This window comes from Neopelma chrysocephalum, unplaced genomic scaffold (assembly GCF_003984885.1).
Source record: "Neopelma chrysocephalum unplaced genomic scaffold, ASM398488v2 Primary Assembly neopelma1_61b, whole genome shotgun sequence".
Lineage (NCBI taxonomy): Eukaryota > Metazoa > Chordata > Aves > Passeriformes > Pipridae > Neopelma > Neopelma chrysocephalum.
The window spans coordinates 7,127,170-7,140,217 of record NW_020897717.1 but is presented as its reverse complement, the minus strand read 5'-3'; the positions used below and the strand labels follow the sequence as shown (position 1 = coordinate 7,140,217).

The following is a 13,048-nucleotide window of genomic DNA, read 5'->3' as shown; positions in this document are numbered from 1 at the left end:
ATACTGTGTCAGTGATCCTCACAGTCTTTAAATTCACACAGAACTACCCACTAAATTTAATTTATAAGTTGTCCCCTATTGGAGTCTTCATTTCAAATTACAGATAGAAGATTTCATTCTGACCTAGTCCATATTTCAGTGTATGTATTCAATCATTTATTCTTAACATTTTCCCTGATAGTTTGTTTGGTGTTGTATTTTTTTTTAAAACTCATGACTCTCTGGCATAAATGTAAGTAAGGCTGTAGAAAAACAAGTATCAGTTGGTCTCTTTTTGTGAAAAAGTTTGCATAAGTAACTACATGGACATTTTAAATATAAAATACCAAAGAGAACATAATGACTGTGACTGTGAAAGTCAATCATAAAGACAGCTAACTGCTCTTGTCAAACATCTAAGGAGACCTGACTGGCTGTTTTCATAACTTGTGCTATGGATAGAAGCTAAAACAGATACCTGACAAAATACAATAGAAGTGTTATTCTAGTTGAGAAAGCACAGATCCAAACTTTAAAATTCCTCTGTTGCTTGATATAAGACACCAGGCAAGTAATTTAACCTCTGGGTTGCTCCACCTTTTTGTCATTAAGCTTCAATAATATTCAATAACCTACTCTTTAGGATGCTGTGCAGTTTTTAATTAAGCAGTCCAGCAGGCAGTGTGAGATACTGACATGAAAAGTGCTGACCATAACGGTGCAGAGCAGGATGAGTGCCAGAAAATGAACTCAAATAGACCTTCAGTAACATGAATATTAAAAAAAAAAAAAAAATCCAGTCTTTGACATGAAAATGACCTTAGAAATTAACATCAAATTGTTCTGTGGCAAAGCTTACCTCTATCAATGCCACAGTACAGATTGGTATCCTGCGTTGGAGCTTCTGTGCACAGAGAAGTGCTAATTATGCAAGAGGTTGATGGTGTGGAGCAGAGCCCCAGGGGATGGTCTTGTGAGGGAACTTTTGCTCTCCAACTGGTTCTGGTAAGACTGAATAATTTTTATTTTTTGGCTCTTGCTTAAGAGCAAGTAACCAGAATGCCAAGAAGCTTCTCCAAATATACTCTATTTGTACATATGTTATTCCAGGAAAAGTAAATGCATAATTGATAAAAAGAAAGCATAATATTCATCTTTATTAGCCTGAGATAATATTATAAGCTGTAATGCTGTAAATACAGTGTTCAGGCCAAAAACCTCAGATGAAACCTACCTTGAAGTAATCAAAAAGGTAAGGAAAAATAGAAAGAAAAATACTAATAAAAATACAAAAGTAAAGTATCTCTTTTTTCCCCTATGGAGCATATTATAGAAAGCTTTCTCTTATCTTGGACTTAAATAAGCCTATTTAGTTAACACAGTATTTTTGAAAATTTTCAATCCAGTATTTAATGTTGCCAGGGAAATGGCACTAAATGCTTGTAGCCCAAACCAGAAACAGCAGGTATGTTCTGAATGTTTTTTGTCATCTTAGAGTCTGGGATAAGGCTGAAATTGTGAATTAATATGCAAGGTATTTGGGAAGTAGTTGAAAGCAACATTGCATTCCACTCTGCATAGCCAGCTCTGATGAGTCTTCTCTCCAATTTCTTGCCTCTCTCGTGAAAAATTATATGCTGCCATGTGGGTAATTTTTTCATCTCGTAGCAGGTGATATTTAATCAATATACAGAATGGCCATCCTTCTGCAGAATAAATAGATGGTTTTGAAAATTCCTACTGGTAGAGTATAAAGTTATGTAGTATAGGAATTCATCCCCACCCTGCTGATGTAGTTAGGAAGAATAAAGGAGTTGCTTTGAGATCTGCTGGTGTTTGTGCCTGTGAAATGTAGAAGGCTTTCTGGATCCTTGGGTTCCCAGAGTGCCTATGTATTGACAGTTCTTCAGTGATCTTGTGTGTTCGTTCACAGGGAAGAGAGGTTAAGCAACTCTTTATTGCATAGAGCACACTTCCTGCCTTGCAGCCTTTGCAGTGTAAGGTAACTAAGGAGAGGCTAATGAATTTCAGATAAGGTGCAGAGCAGCTGTCCTGTAGCTCAGGTTACAAGTCTGTTAAAGCCTGAGCCATTGTTAGGTTTTAAGGAGTGTGAATAATTTACTTTTTTACCCATTCTGTCAAGCTACCTTTGCTTGGACTTGGTGGTTCTACTCCATTCTACAAAGTTGGACACTGTGATGAAATGCCATGAATCCAAAGACAGGTTTTCCTCCCTTCCTCGAAGGAAGGACTGTCTGAGGAATATGGCTCTGTGCATGGCTCTGCCATCATCACTGCTACGTGGTGAGTGATGTGAGGTACTGTCCCTGCTGAGCTCACAAAGCTCCACCCAACACACAAAGGCAAGTCCATGCTGAGCTCTGTGGTGTCCATCATTTACCAACTAGATCAAAGGTTTGGTTTTTTTAGCTGTTCCTACCACAAATGATCTGGTATGGCCTCCAGGCTTCTGGCTTCTGTGAGAAGTCAGTCCTGTACCGAAACTGGTGTCTCAGCAGTAGGTAACCTTAGTCTCTTGGTGGGAAAGTACTGAGCTCGCAGATGAACTGGAAGGATAATCTTGCTAATGGTTAAGATTTAGATTTAGTCTTCATGTGATGACTGATGTGTGACAGCATCTCTTTATAATGTTTCTTAGGGGTTAGAAGTTTTTCTTGATTCCAGCATTCAACTGAAAAATTAATAGTGATCCTGAGAATAAGACTTTTCTTTAATACTTCCCTCCTAGCATCCTAAAGCACTTTAAACTATTAATGAAATGTGCTATTTTCAGGGGAAATGGAAGCATGGAAAAATCTATCGAATGAGGTGATTATTCCAAAAGCCATGACAGTTGTTTGCAGTAAAACTGGATAGAAATCATTTCAATAGTGGATAAGGTTCCTGTTGTTCCAGGCACTCTAAAAATGCACACAAAGAGATGGCTTCTGCTCTGAGGAGATTTTGATCTTAGTAGATTTTAAATCAGCAGTAGGTGGAAAGAAACAGAGGTGGCTTGTGCCATACAATAGGCCAGGCATGACACAGTCAGAGAACTCTGTGCTTTAAACATTTGACCTGAATTTTTCCTCCCAGTAAAGAAAATGCTTAAGCCCCATTATTTATGGCTTTCTATATATACATAATAGCTATAATCTGTTGCTCTGAAACACAAAACATCAGAGAAACCCTCAAGGTGGTGCAATACTTGAAAAAATTCTATATTAAGCTACTTAGGAAGACCTGACATCACGATTTGTAACTAGTGTGTCTAAAAATTATTGTTCATAGAGAACAGTCTTGCTCTGTAAATATTGAAAACAATTTTGAAGATAAACAGCAACAAAGGAAAAAATTTCCTTGCTAGCAGGAGAAAAATAAGATAAACTCTTAAAACATTTAAATGATGATGGCATGTCTACAGCAGCACCTCTTTAATCTTATAAAGGTTGTATCACTCTATCTGCCATCTGTATGAGTTTTATAATGCAACAACGTGGCTCATGGCAACAGCTTTCTGGTAACCCCATGTTGATTAAAACTTTGAATTTGTTTTTATGAATTAACATTTCCCAAGGACCTTATTTTTAAAAGGTGTGTTAATGTCAACCCACTTCTGCCTTCCAAATGTATTTTTTCCTGGTCTCTGTCACTTTGGGGTTAGATAAAATTTTAATGGAATATCAGAAAGCTTTACCTGAAAGTGCTGAGGAAAAAAAAAGTCTAAACCAGCTAGCCAAATAGTTAATTAAAATACTTCTAATTTCCACACAGGTAGAAATGTAGGAAGTGCTGTGAGTCAATCTTTGTAACCTACTAGGTTTCTAAGGATCTGTGCCTACAGCTTTATCCCTGTTAAAGTCTCTTTGAGCAGACAGCATTGGACACATTTGGGCTTTTCACTTATTTTTAAAAGTCTGTGGAAATTAATAAAAAGCCTATCAAGCTTCCTAAGGTAGTGTCCCCTCCTGTAATTTAATCCACTGAATAGTTATAATGTACCTCTGGATACAAGAAGCCCTTAGAGAAATGAGAAATAATTTCACCTAATAACCCCTGAGGAATGATGGTTATTTTTTAAATAGTTGTTTTTGCCTACTGGCCTTGAGCTTGCACTGAAAATTTACATTGCATAAAATTTACATTGCCTTGGAGCAGCAGCAACTTCTCTTTTTTTTTTTTTTTTTAGTTTAGTTTTTCTCTCTGAACAGCTTAGTGGTGTTAGACGGATTGCAAGTTTCACATAAAATTTGCGCCAGAACACAAAATCTCGCCTTCCAGCATTGGGAGTATTTCATGCATCCAGCACATTTAGGTTGCTGTTTACAGCTGGCAAGTCATAGCAGAAAACCTTACCCCAATTGAGAGATTAGGTGGAATTTCAACTACGATTGTCCAGGGAATCAGTTTTCTTACTCCTGCTGCCGACCTGTGCATTTTCCTTGTGCTACCAGCAACAATTAGGTAACAATACATTTCCACAGCACTAGTTCTTATATAGAAGGATGTTGCTCAAACAGCATCAGTCTAGGAAAGACTCTGGCAAAAATATCAAACTAATTTAAACAGAGTGTGAAAAATAATACTATGTCCAGGTTTGTATTAGCTCATAAATGTATTTTTAGTGGAAACAGAGAATCAAAAGCAATTCTGGATATTGGTATTTAAGAAGAGTTATGGACATCGCAAAAGTGCATATACGTTGGGGACAATTCCTCTTCATAGGAAAATGTTTGTTTCTTTCAAAACAAGGTTTGTCACCTGCTAAAATGTCAGTGAGCCTTTACATGCAATTAATGTCTCTCACAGTAACAACTTCTGCCATAAATTGTATTTATTATATTATTTCTTAAGTACTGTTGGTATAGCTGATAATACCAAAGTTGGTCTAGTCATCACAACTGTGAGTCTAATGCAGAGGAGGCAAGACAGATGCACAACAGTTTGTATATAGTGTTAGAAAGATATGCTTGATATCAACAAAGCTAAAGCAAGTAATGCCTTTATCTCCTACTACAAAAGGCTTGAAAAACATATCCTTGACTAACATCAATTGGAGGTCACCTCTCTTTATTCAGGTTTAAAAATTGATATGGTTTTAGTGTGGGGCATAATTAGAGAAGGGAACTTTGTGTCAGCTTTTACAAATGTGAAATTTGTAAAATGTGTCAGCTTTTACAAATGTGAAATGTGAATAGGCTGTCCTATTCCTGAGAAATCTGGACATAATAGATTATATAGGATTGTGTTTAACTTCACCAGATGGTTAGTTACATGCAATGCACTTGGATCCTGAGAAAGGGTTGATTAGTTGAAATGATTCACCTGATTAAATTTAAGCATGGCATAAATGCTCTATACAGCCTATTACTTCTACCCAGTAGATTTCAGTCTGTGTATGAAACTTGCAAAGAGACGGGAGGTCTTCATCAAGACCTTTATTAAGACTTAGATACATTTCTATATTTCCCTAAGGAGGTGCCCAGGGTCTTGCATACCTTTATCTGCAGTTACTAATTGAAGTATCATGCAGACATAAAGAATGTTTCTTATTCCTACATTAGCAGCAGTGCATCCCATTTGACATAAAAATGAGCACAGTGGCTTTATATATTGATCACCTTTTAAGAGTTTATTTCATTCTCGTACCTTTGGTCTCAGGAGGGCTCGAAGTACAATGCAGAGGCTTTAAAATACTGTCAAATTTGCATTTCAAGTCTGTAGTGCATTATGCTTCAAACACTAGTACAGAAGTCAAAAGAAAATAAGGCAGGGGAAATGGCAATTACTCTTTCATAACAACTGCAAAGGATGTTACCCACGATACTGATATTGAAGCAATTTACTTGCCATCACCAAATAAAAGCTTTATGTAATGAAAACATATGGCTGGTATTGAGTGAAAAAGGGACAGGAAATTGAACATTAAAGGCGACTGCCTTTAGTTCAGTGTATCCTTGCAGGAGGGAGAACTGCTCTGAGTGAAAGGTTGACGACAACTTTATCTTTGTATTTCCTGCCTTTCATCAGCTACTATTACAACCTGCATGTTTAAGTGTTAAAAAAATTCTGAAAAATTATAAAACCTGATGAGTGCCTCTCAAAAATCTTTACTGTATTTAGATGCTAAATTTACAGTGTAAAGAGTCCATTGCCTCCATCTTCACTAAATTTTTCTTTTTGCAGTAAAAAGAACAGTTTTAGCTTTTAGTAAAATGGTTGTTTATATATAGCATTTAATGAAGTCAGTGGAAATTTCCACTCATCCAATTTTATTTCTGAAAGACTGTATCCCAGGCAGGTAATTCCTGGAAGCATTAAACGATCCTGTTTAAATAAAAGTGCTGGATTGTCTTTGCAGAGTGCATACCAGATTAGTTCTTCTGAAAGTCTACATAGAGCTACTTTCATTTATACTTAGTGAGGAGTTGACTCTGTTTGTGGTGTGCTTGATGTAATGATGTGATGACTTTTTTATTCTGCCTTCCTTCATGCTGGTTTTGAACCAGTATTTAATAAGAATGACTACATGTTTTATTTTACTGTACTGCCCTTACAAAATAATCACAAATCGTAATCTCAAATACTTTAGTGTCCTTACATTTCGTATCTGCTGCAAATTGCTTTCACAAGTAGAAACTTCTTGGCAGTTTATAAAGTTGCCTTTTTAAAAATTCAGAAGGGCAAACAATTATCTGATATTTTTATCTGATATAAATATCCCTATTTATAATCAGTGTGGATAATAACTATTGTCTATTCACATGAATTTCGAAAACCAGTTGTCTCATTATGTTAGAAATTCATGTTTCTGCCAGTCTCAGGTTACATTTCTATGATCTGACTGTTCTAGAAGGTATGTGATATCTTGTCAATCAGCTTAATATCTTCTTAGGCCTAATTTAAGATGCCCATGTAATGTAAGTACTTAAACAATAAAGTTTTTTTCTTTGTGGGGTTGTGTGAAAAGCCGAAACTTAACTTTCTAGTGATTCCTTTCCTTTTCTTCTGTTGTGCTTATTGCTGAATGATGCTAAATTGTAATTTGTTATTCCAAGCCATGAAGATGTCCTTCCTTCAGGTATTTAAAAGGAATACATCTCTGAACATTTAAAATATATTAACCAAAGCAGATGTATTTTTCAGACTTCTTTTAACCTCTAATACCAGAGTATATTCTCCTGCTTTGTGCCTTTTTTTTTTCTCTATGTTTTCTTCTGTGGCTTGGTTACTTGACTGGAAGCTTATATCCCTGAGTAATACTCAACCTGTAACTAAATATGTGTTTGAATTTAATATGCAAATTGTTATTTTAGAATTCGATATCATTTATTTAGAGCTGATCCTGTATTTTCAATGTCACGTGCCACTATTTGTCAGTTTGAGAGGTAACAGCCCATTTAGATGAAAGGGAAAAACCTTTCCTGAGTTGCCATCTGAGAACCTTGATGCAGGTGGGCACCTCATCACCCTGTAGTTTGTAGGTCACACTCTCAAGTCAGAAAGCTTGAATTAGAAAACCTGGTCTCATTTAGTGTTAGAGGCTCCAGTTTGCTTTAATTCATTTCCAGACACTCAAAATCCCTGTAATTTATAAAACTACCTAAGTGAAAGCTGGGATTCTTGATTGAGTGTATTCAGAAAATAGGTAGTTTTCCAGTAGCATCTAATATTCAGAGCTCTGCCAATGAAAATGATTCTTAGCATACTTTGTGTGTACCATTTCTGCATTTTCTGATACTCTACCCTGGATACACTCAGCATTGTGGTTATTGATTTATAATAGTAGAGAAACAGAGCAGTCTCTCTAGAGAGACATAGAAAGACTATGCTTCTTGGATGTATAAGATTACAATATAAACAACATGGCCACCTGTAGTTATGTTTGATTTTTCATCTGAAAGTCTAAAATGAAAGTTAGTTTACTGCACTTGAATGGCACTAGTTAGAAAGCCCAGAGATCCAGTTTATGTGTTATCTGCAGAAGTGATACAGTGCAAATAACTATAATTGCTCCCACTCCACCACTGTTTCAGAGGAACCACATTCACTTGGGTGCTAACAAGGTTCCTTCTTCTGTGTTTCTTCATTCCCACATTAATAACAATGTGACGATTCACCATTTGAGCATTCTGGCCCAAGATTTCATGTAATTAAATACTAATGTCCAAATATTGTCTAACACCAACCCACTTTTCACTGAGTCATTATCAGACAACTGTGAATCATCAGTTGATGGACAGGGCTCACTCTTGTTGACTGCAAGTGTTTTCCAATGAACTAACCTTCCTGCTCTGGTAAGAGTATTTGTTATGTTTGTTATTGGCTCGTGAGCAGTCTTCTGTTAAAGACTGAGATTTATCTCTTCTGTTGTCTCTCTCTTCTTTCCCTCCTTTTCTCCTTCCCTCCTTACAGAAAAATCCGTAAGAAGTTCACCAGATCACAGCTGAAAAGAGCTTCCAGAACACCTTGTTCTTCGATCATTGCAAAGACAAAGTGTCTCATGAACAATAGGCAGGCACGAACAGAGCCAGGAACCATCATGCACTGAAGATATAACAGCATCAGCACCATAATAATGTCAAAATCATGTTTAATTGTGAATGCAGATACAACAGTACTTCACACATCTTTGAGACAGAAACACTATATGGACATATTGTGGCTGGGTTTTGTGTTCTGGGCAGGATCCAACAGCAGCCCTTGTTTTGCCTCACCTCTGCAAGGGCTACTGCTGGTTCACTGTGCAGGCCTATCCCAGATTCCCTTTATTCCCAGTCATCAGTGTTAGCTGGTGAGGGAGGAACTGTTTGCACTGACCACACTGAAGGAGTGTGGATGCAGAGTCCACCCACCACATTTGTCTATGCCTCCTAGTGGCTCAATACAAAAATATGCAGCTTTCAAAACTATTGCAGTGTCTTTAAAGTGGGATTTAGCCTTGAGGGGTTGCATTTTCAAAAACAACTGCAAACTTTGTTCATATTTTTCAGTATTGGTTTGAGTCACTTTGGGTTTGATTTTCTGAACTGCTGAGCATCCAGACCCTGAAACAAGGACGAGGTGTTGTTTAGCAATTCTGAAACTTTGATTGAATTAGGAAGTGCCCATAACTAGTGGCCAATTTTTAAAATGTAGGCCGTATTAGCTTTGGTTAAAATCCTGGAAAGTATTATGTGTGGCTGTGAACATCCAGCTGGACTAGTTGCATGTGTAAGAGCTAGTCCTATCGTCTATATATTTGCAAGCATCCACTTATTTCTTTGGGTATTTTTTGCATTTCTTGCAGTCTATTCTGAATAGTGAAAACCAGCAGAACACCATTCCCAGAAAACATGAAGAAATAAACTATTTCCTATTAGAAATGTCTCTCCACAAAATAATTTCTACATTTTGATATGTCTGGATAAAAAGATGTCTTGCAGAATGCTTTGAAGTTCATAAATGTAAGGCTACAGGTGGATACTTACCATGGAGAGATGATGTGCCTTTTGAAACTGCTTGTAGGAAACTGTCAGTCTCCCAGAAAGTGGGAATGGCAACAGAGGCAGGTCTTTTTTCTACTCAGGTACTTACAGGTGAACAATCTCTGCCCTACTTTGAAATCCGGAGAAAACCAGCATGTAGCACTGCTGTGTAATGTGTCAATTATCTGAGGCAAGTTGTCCTTCAATAGGTTTGGATTCTGTATGGCTTTTTAAGACGTGGTCAGACACTGAACGCGTCATAGTAAACTGAGATGAGCTTCAAAACTTTTTTTCTTCCCTCTTTACTATTTAGCTCTAACAGTGTAGTAATAATTGTGAGGTTTTCATCCAGTCGTGGACGTGCACTCAGCTTTGGGGTTAGAAAGACAAAAATGTAAGTGATGTGTCATACCCTCTGGGTGATGCCCCCAAAATTATTTCCCCCCATACATTTTATGGTTTCAGTCTGAAAGAGAATCTGTGATCTCAGCCTATAGCTAGCCATATTCTCCGTGTAGAATTTTGAGCTCTTGAGACAGAGACCCAGATGCTTCTTCAAAGATGAAAGCACCCTGACCTCTTGAGGGGACTTGCTGATGGTTTTCCGGAGTGATGGATCCAGGTCTTGTCCACTGTCCTTCACCAGCAAGAAAAGGGTGATGGAGAGATTCATGACATAAGTGCTTGCTCCTAAGTGCCCTGAACACCTTAGTGAATGTCACTGATTTGGACACAGTTGGAGAAGACCTGTGATTCATCTGCTTACAGTACTTTCCAGTAGCCACTGAAATGTGCAGCCCTAGGAGTCTCTTCTAGGCACAGGATCTGCTTCTTCCTCTCAACAGGAGGGCTCTTCATCAGATAGCTGAGCAGAGACAACCTACTCTTATTATTAAGGATTGCCTTTATTAACTGCAACATATGGAAACACCTTCTGTATAATACCTTCCTCACCCTTTAAAATAAAGAAAACATGATTACTCAGCAATCTGTTTGACTGAAAGTATGAAAAACATTAACAGAACAAGCTCCCTCAGACATCAGTGAAATCACACACAGTAGACTCATTTTCAGTGTCATTAGCTGTAAGGTTGTAGATTTTTTTTATCCTGCCGTATTAAGCTTGTACTCAAATTATTTCTTTAGTTAGTGTGCTCCAGTGTCTAGACAGTATTTTGTAAAATCTCTGTGTTTCTGCTTTTGACAATAGTATTAGTATCCGTAATAGTCTGATGTGAAGTCATTTTTTCTTCTTTCCCTCTGAGGAAAGATATAGTGGTAACACAGCTCCCTGTTATGCAGCCAGCTGCCTGGTACCGTTATCTTTTGCATCAAACAGCCAAGGTAAGGAAGAATCCTTTGCTGCTCCAAGCTGAGGTGCTTCATCTGGATACACTGGAAGTAATTTCACCTCTGCCCAGCAAAGTCATTGCACAGGTTGCAATAACCAACCCTTGGGGTAGGTAAGGCATGGAGAAGACTAGTTGCTGGAATAACTTCTACTCTGTCTTTAAACTGTTCTGCATGCAGCTGCACAGAGACTTTGTCTCCTCTAAACTGAACACAGTGCACAGAGAAACTGCACGCCACGTATTGCACCTTTGTCTTTACCTGCTCTCTCTCCATCTTACCTTTCCTGCAAGATGTTCTTCAGAGACGGATACAGGATTTACCTGTGAATTTCAACTGAGAGCGTTGATGGAAGATTTGCTGAAGACATGTTCCTGCTGCATTTGATTGCATAATGATTTAAATTTTTGTAGAAATTGTGACACTTACTACAATATCATGCAATTCCATGCTTTCTGTTGAGTTAAAAGATTTTTCACTGACTGTGAGCAAAGATGACACATTCCTGTGTAAACTGTAACAGTGTATCCACAACAAATCAGAGCTCTGTACTTTTTTAATCAAGCTTCCCAAGTTAATTATTTTAAAACCAGCTAACATATTTCAGTTATCAATAATGACATTGAGTATTGTAAGCAAGGACAAGAGGTTTGGTACCTACCATGGATATGAGCAAGAGAATCTAGGCAGCATCAGAGCTGCATTTACCATATGATTTATTTTCCTGTTAGCTGAATAAGAAATCTGTCTGAAAATTTGCCTTTCCATTTACAAATATGGGGCTAGAAAACCATGCAAAATGCACAATCTTTTTGTGTTCAGAGGCCTCATATAGAAAGTAAGAAGATTGTTTTAACATCTAAAATGGCTATGCTGCCATTTTCATCTATTCAGCTGCTCTGCTGTCTTGAAATATTGTGTATACTGTTTTCAGATTATTTTTAAAGGCCCCTACTTAGAGATGGAAATTTTGATTCTGTAGGATGGAAAAGGGAGGTTTTGAAATACTCAAGATTGTTTGAAATGTGTTTGTGATATGAAAACAACATCTTTTAAAACAGTGTTTTGATTAAGGGCAAATATAGCCTTTGTTTCTGCAGTCCAAACCTTGCAGCATGTTATGAAAAACTTGGAATTGGAACTGAAATGAAGAACAAACAAGCAGTAGAAATGGTGAAATGGAGCCTGCACTTACAGAATGTGCACTTTTTTAGTAATCTAAAGTGAATTTTTTTTTTAATAAATATAATTTCAACAGAGATACTTTCCTAATTATGAAGGCTTAAAAAATGGAATGGCTGCACAGTAGTTTCCAATATAATCACAGCATAACATGCCACAGCCTTTGCAGAGAGCAATTATAGTCCTTCAGAAATACTATATTGCATAGTACAATTTACTGGACACAGTGTCTTTATATATGTGTACTGCTATGGTAATGGAATTGTTAGAATCCTTTGGAAATGTCAGCAAAATAATATTCATTTTTCATTTTCTTTTGAAGGTCCTTTTTAAAACCTGTGTCTTCATAAGCCAGAGGGGGTGTCAAGAGATCTGAGTTTATATAACTGCACAGTGGAATTTTTTTGAGTAAGTCAGGACTTTTTTATTCAAATGTTGCATGTTGAGGGAGGAAACCTAATTTTGGAATACATGGGGTTTTGGATAAGAGTTTTGAGGTTGTACTATATAGTGATCAACAAATTTGAGGAATATGCTCCTGTTACTCATAAAGATTTAACAGTTGGTATTGAAATACAGTATTGATTAAATAAAAACAAGAAGCATTAAAGAGTTGTCTTTTTAAAGTTCTGTTGTTTAGACTAAAATTAATTTCTCAATGGAATGGTAAAACTGGGAAGCTCCATGTTGGGTGTTTGAGGATGTGTGGAGCACCTTAGAATGAAACAGTACTATTTGATTTGCATTAAAGTGTCTTTGTGTACAAACTCTGTGACTCTTGGCCCTTTTTGCAGGAAACTAAATTTCTAGATTGATACTGTCATCCTGTTTTACAGTAGGCTATTGAATAGTCAAGATACTGAAAACTGATGAACTGCATGAGAGTTAAAAACACTAGTAGATAAAATGGGGATGAGGAAAGAAGACTCAAAAGTTGGGCAAAGAGAGACATGAGGTATTGGTCCTTGCATTGGAACACTAGAAGACTTCTCAGGATTGAGCTGAAATCTAGGCAAAAGGACTCATAGTCCACAAAAAAATACTAGGAGCTACGGTGCCTTGCAGTCTCC

The 13,048-nt window shown here is 37.1% G+C and overlaps 1 protein-coding gene across 3 annotated transcripts in view; it reads left to right on the top strand.

The window, feature by feature from the left end:
• The window catches only part of MTA3 (metastasis associated 1 family member 3), a 136,401-nt gene extending 123,813 nt beyond the window's left edge, over positions 1-12,588 (top strand). For 2 of the 3 annotated variants that reach the window (XM_027681854.1, XM_027681856.1), the window contains exon 19: positions 8,395-12,588. In XM_027681854.1, the coding sequence (XP_027537655.1) occupies positions 8,395-8,530 (136 nt within the window). In that variant the 3' untranslated portion in view covers positions 8,531-12,588. The remainder of the gene's footprint in view (positions 1-8,394) is intronic. The other variant, XM_027681857.1, reaches the window with a different exon arrangement.
• The last annotated feature ends 460 nt before the right edge of the window (positions 12,589-13,048 follow it).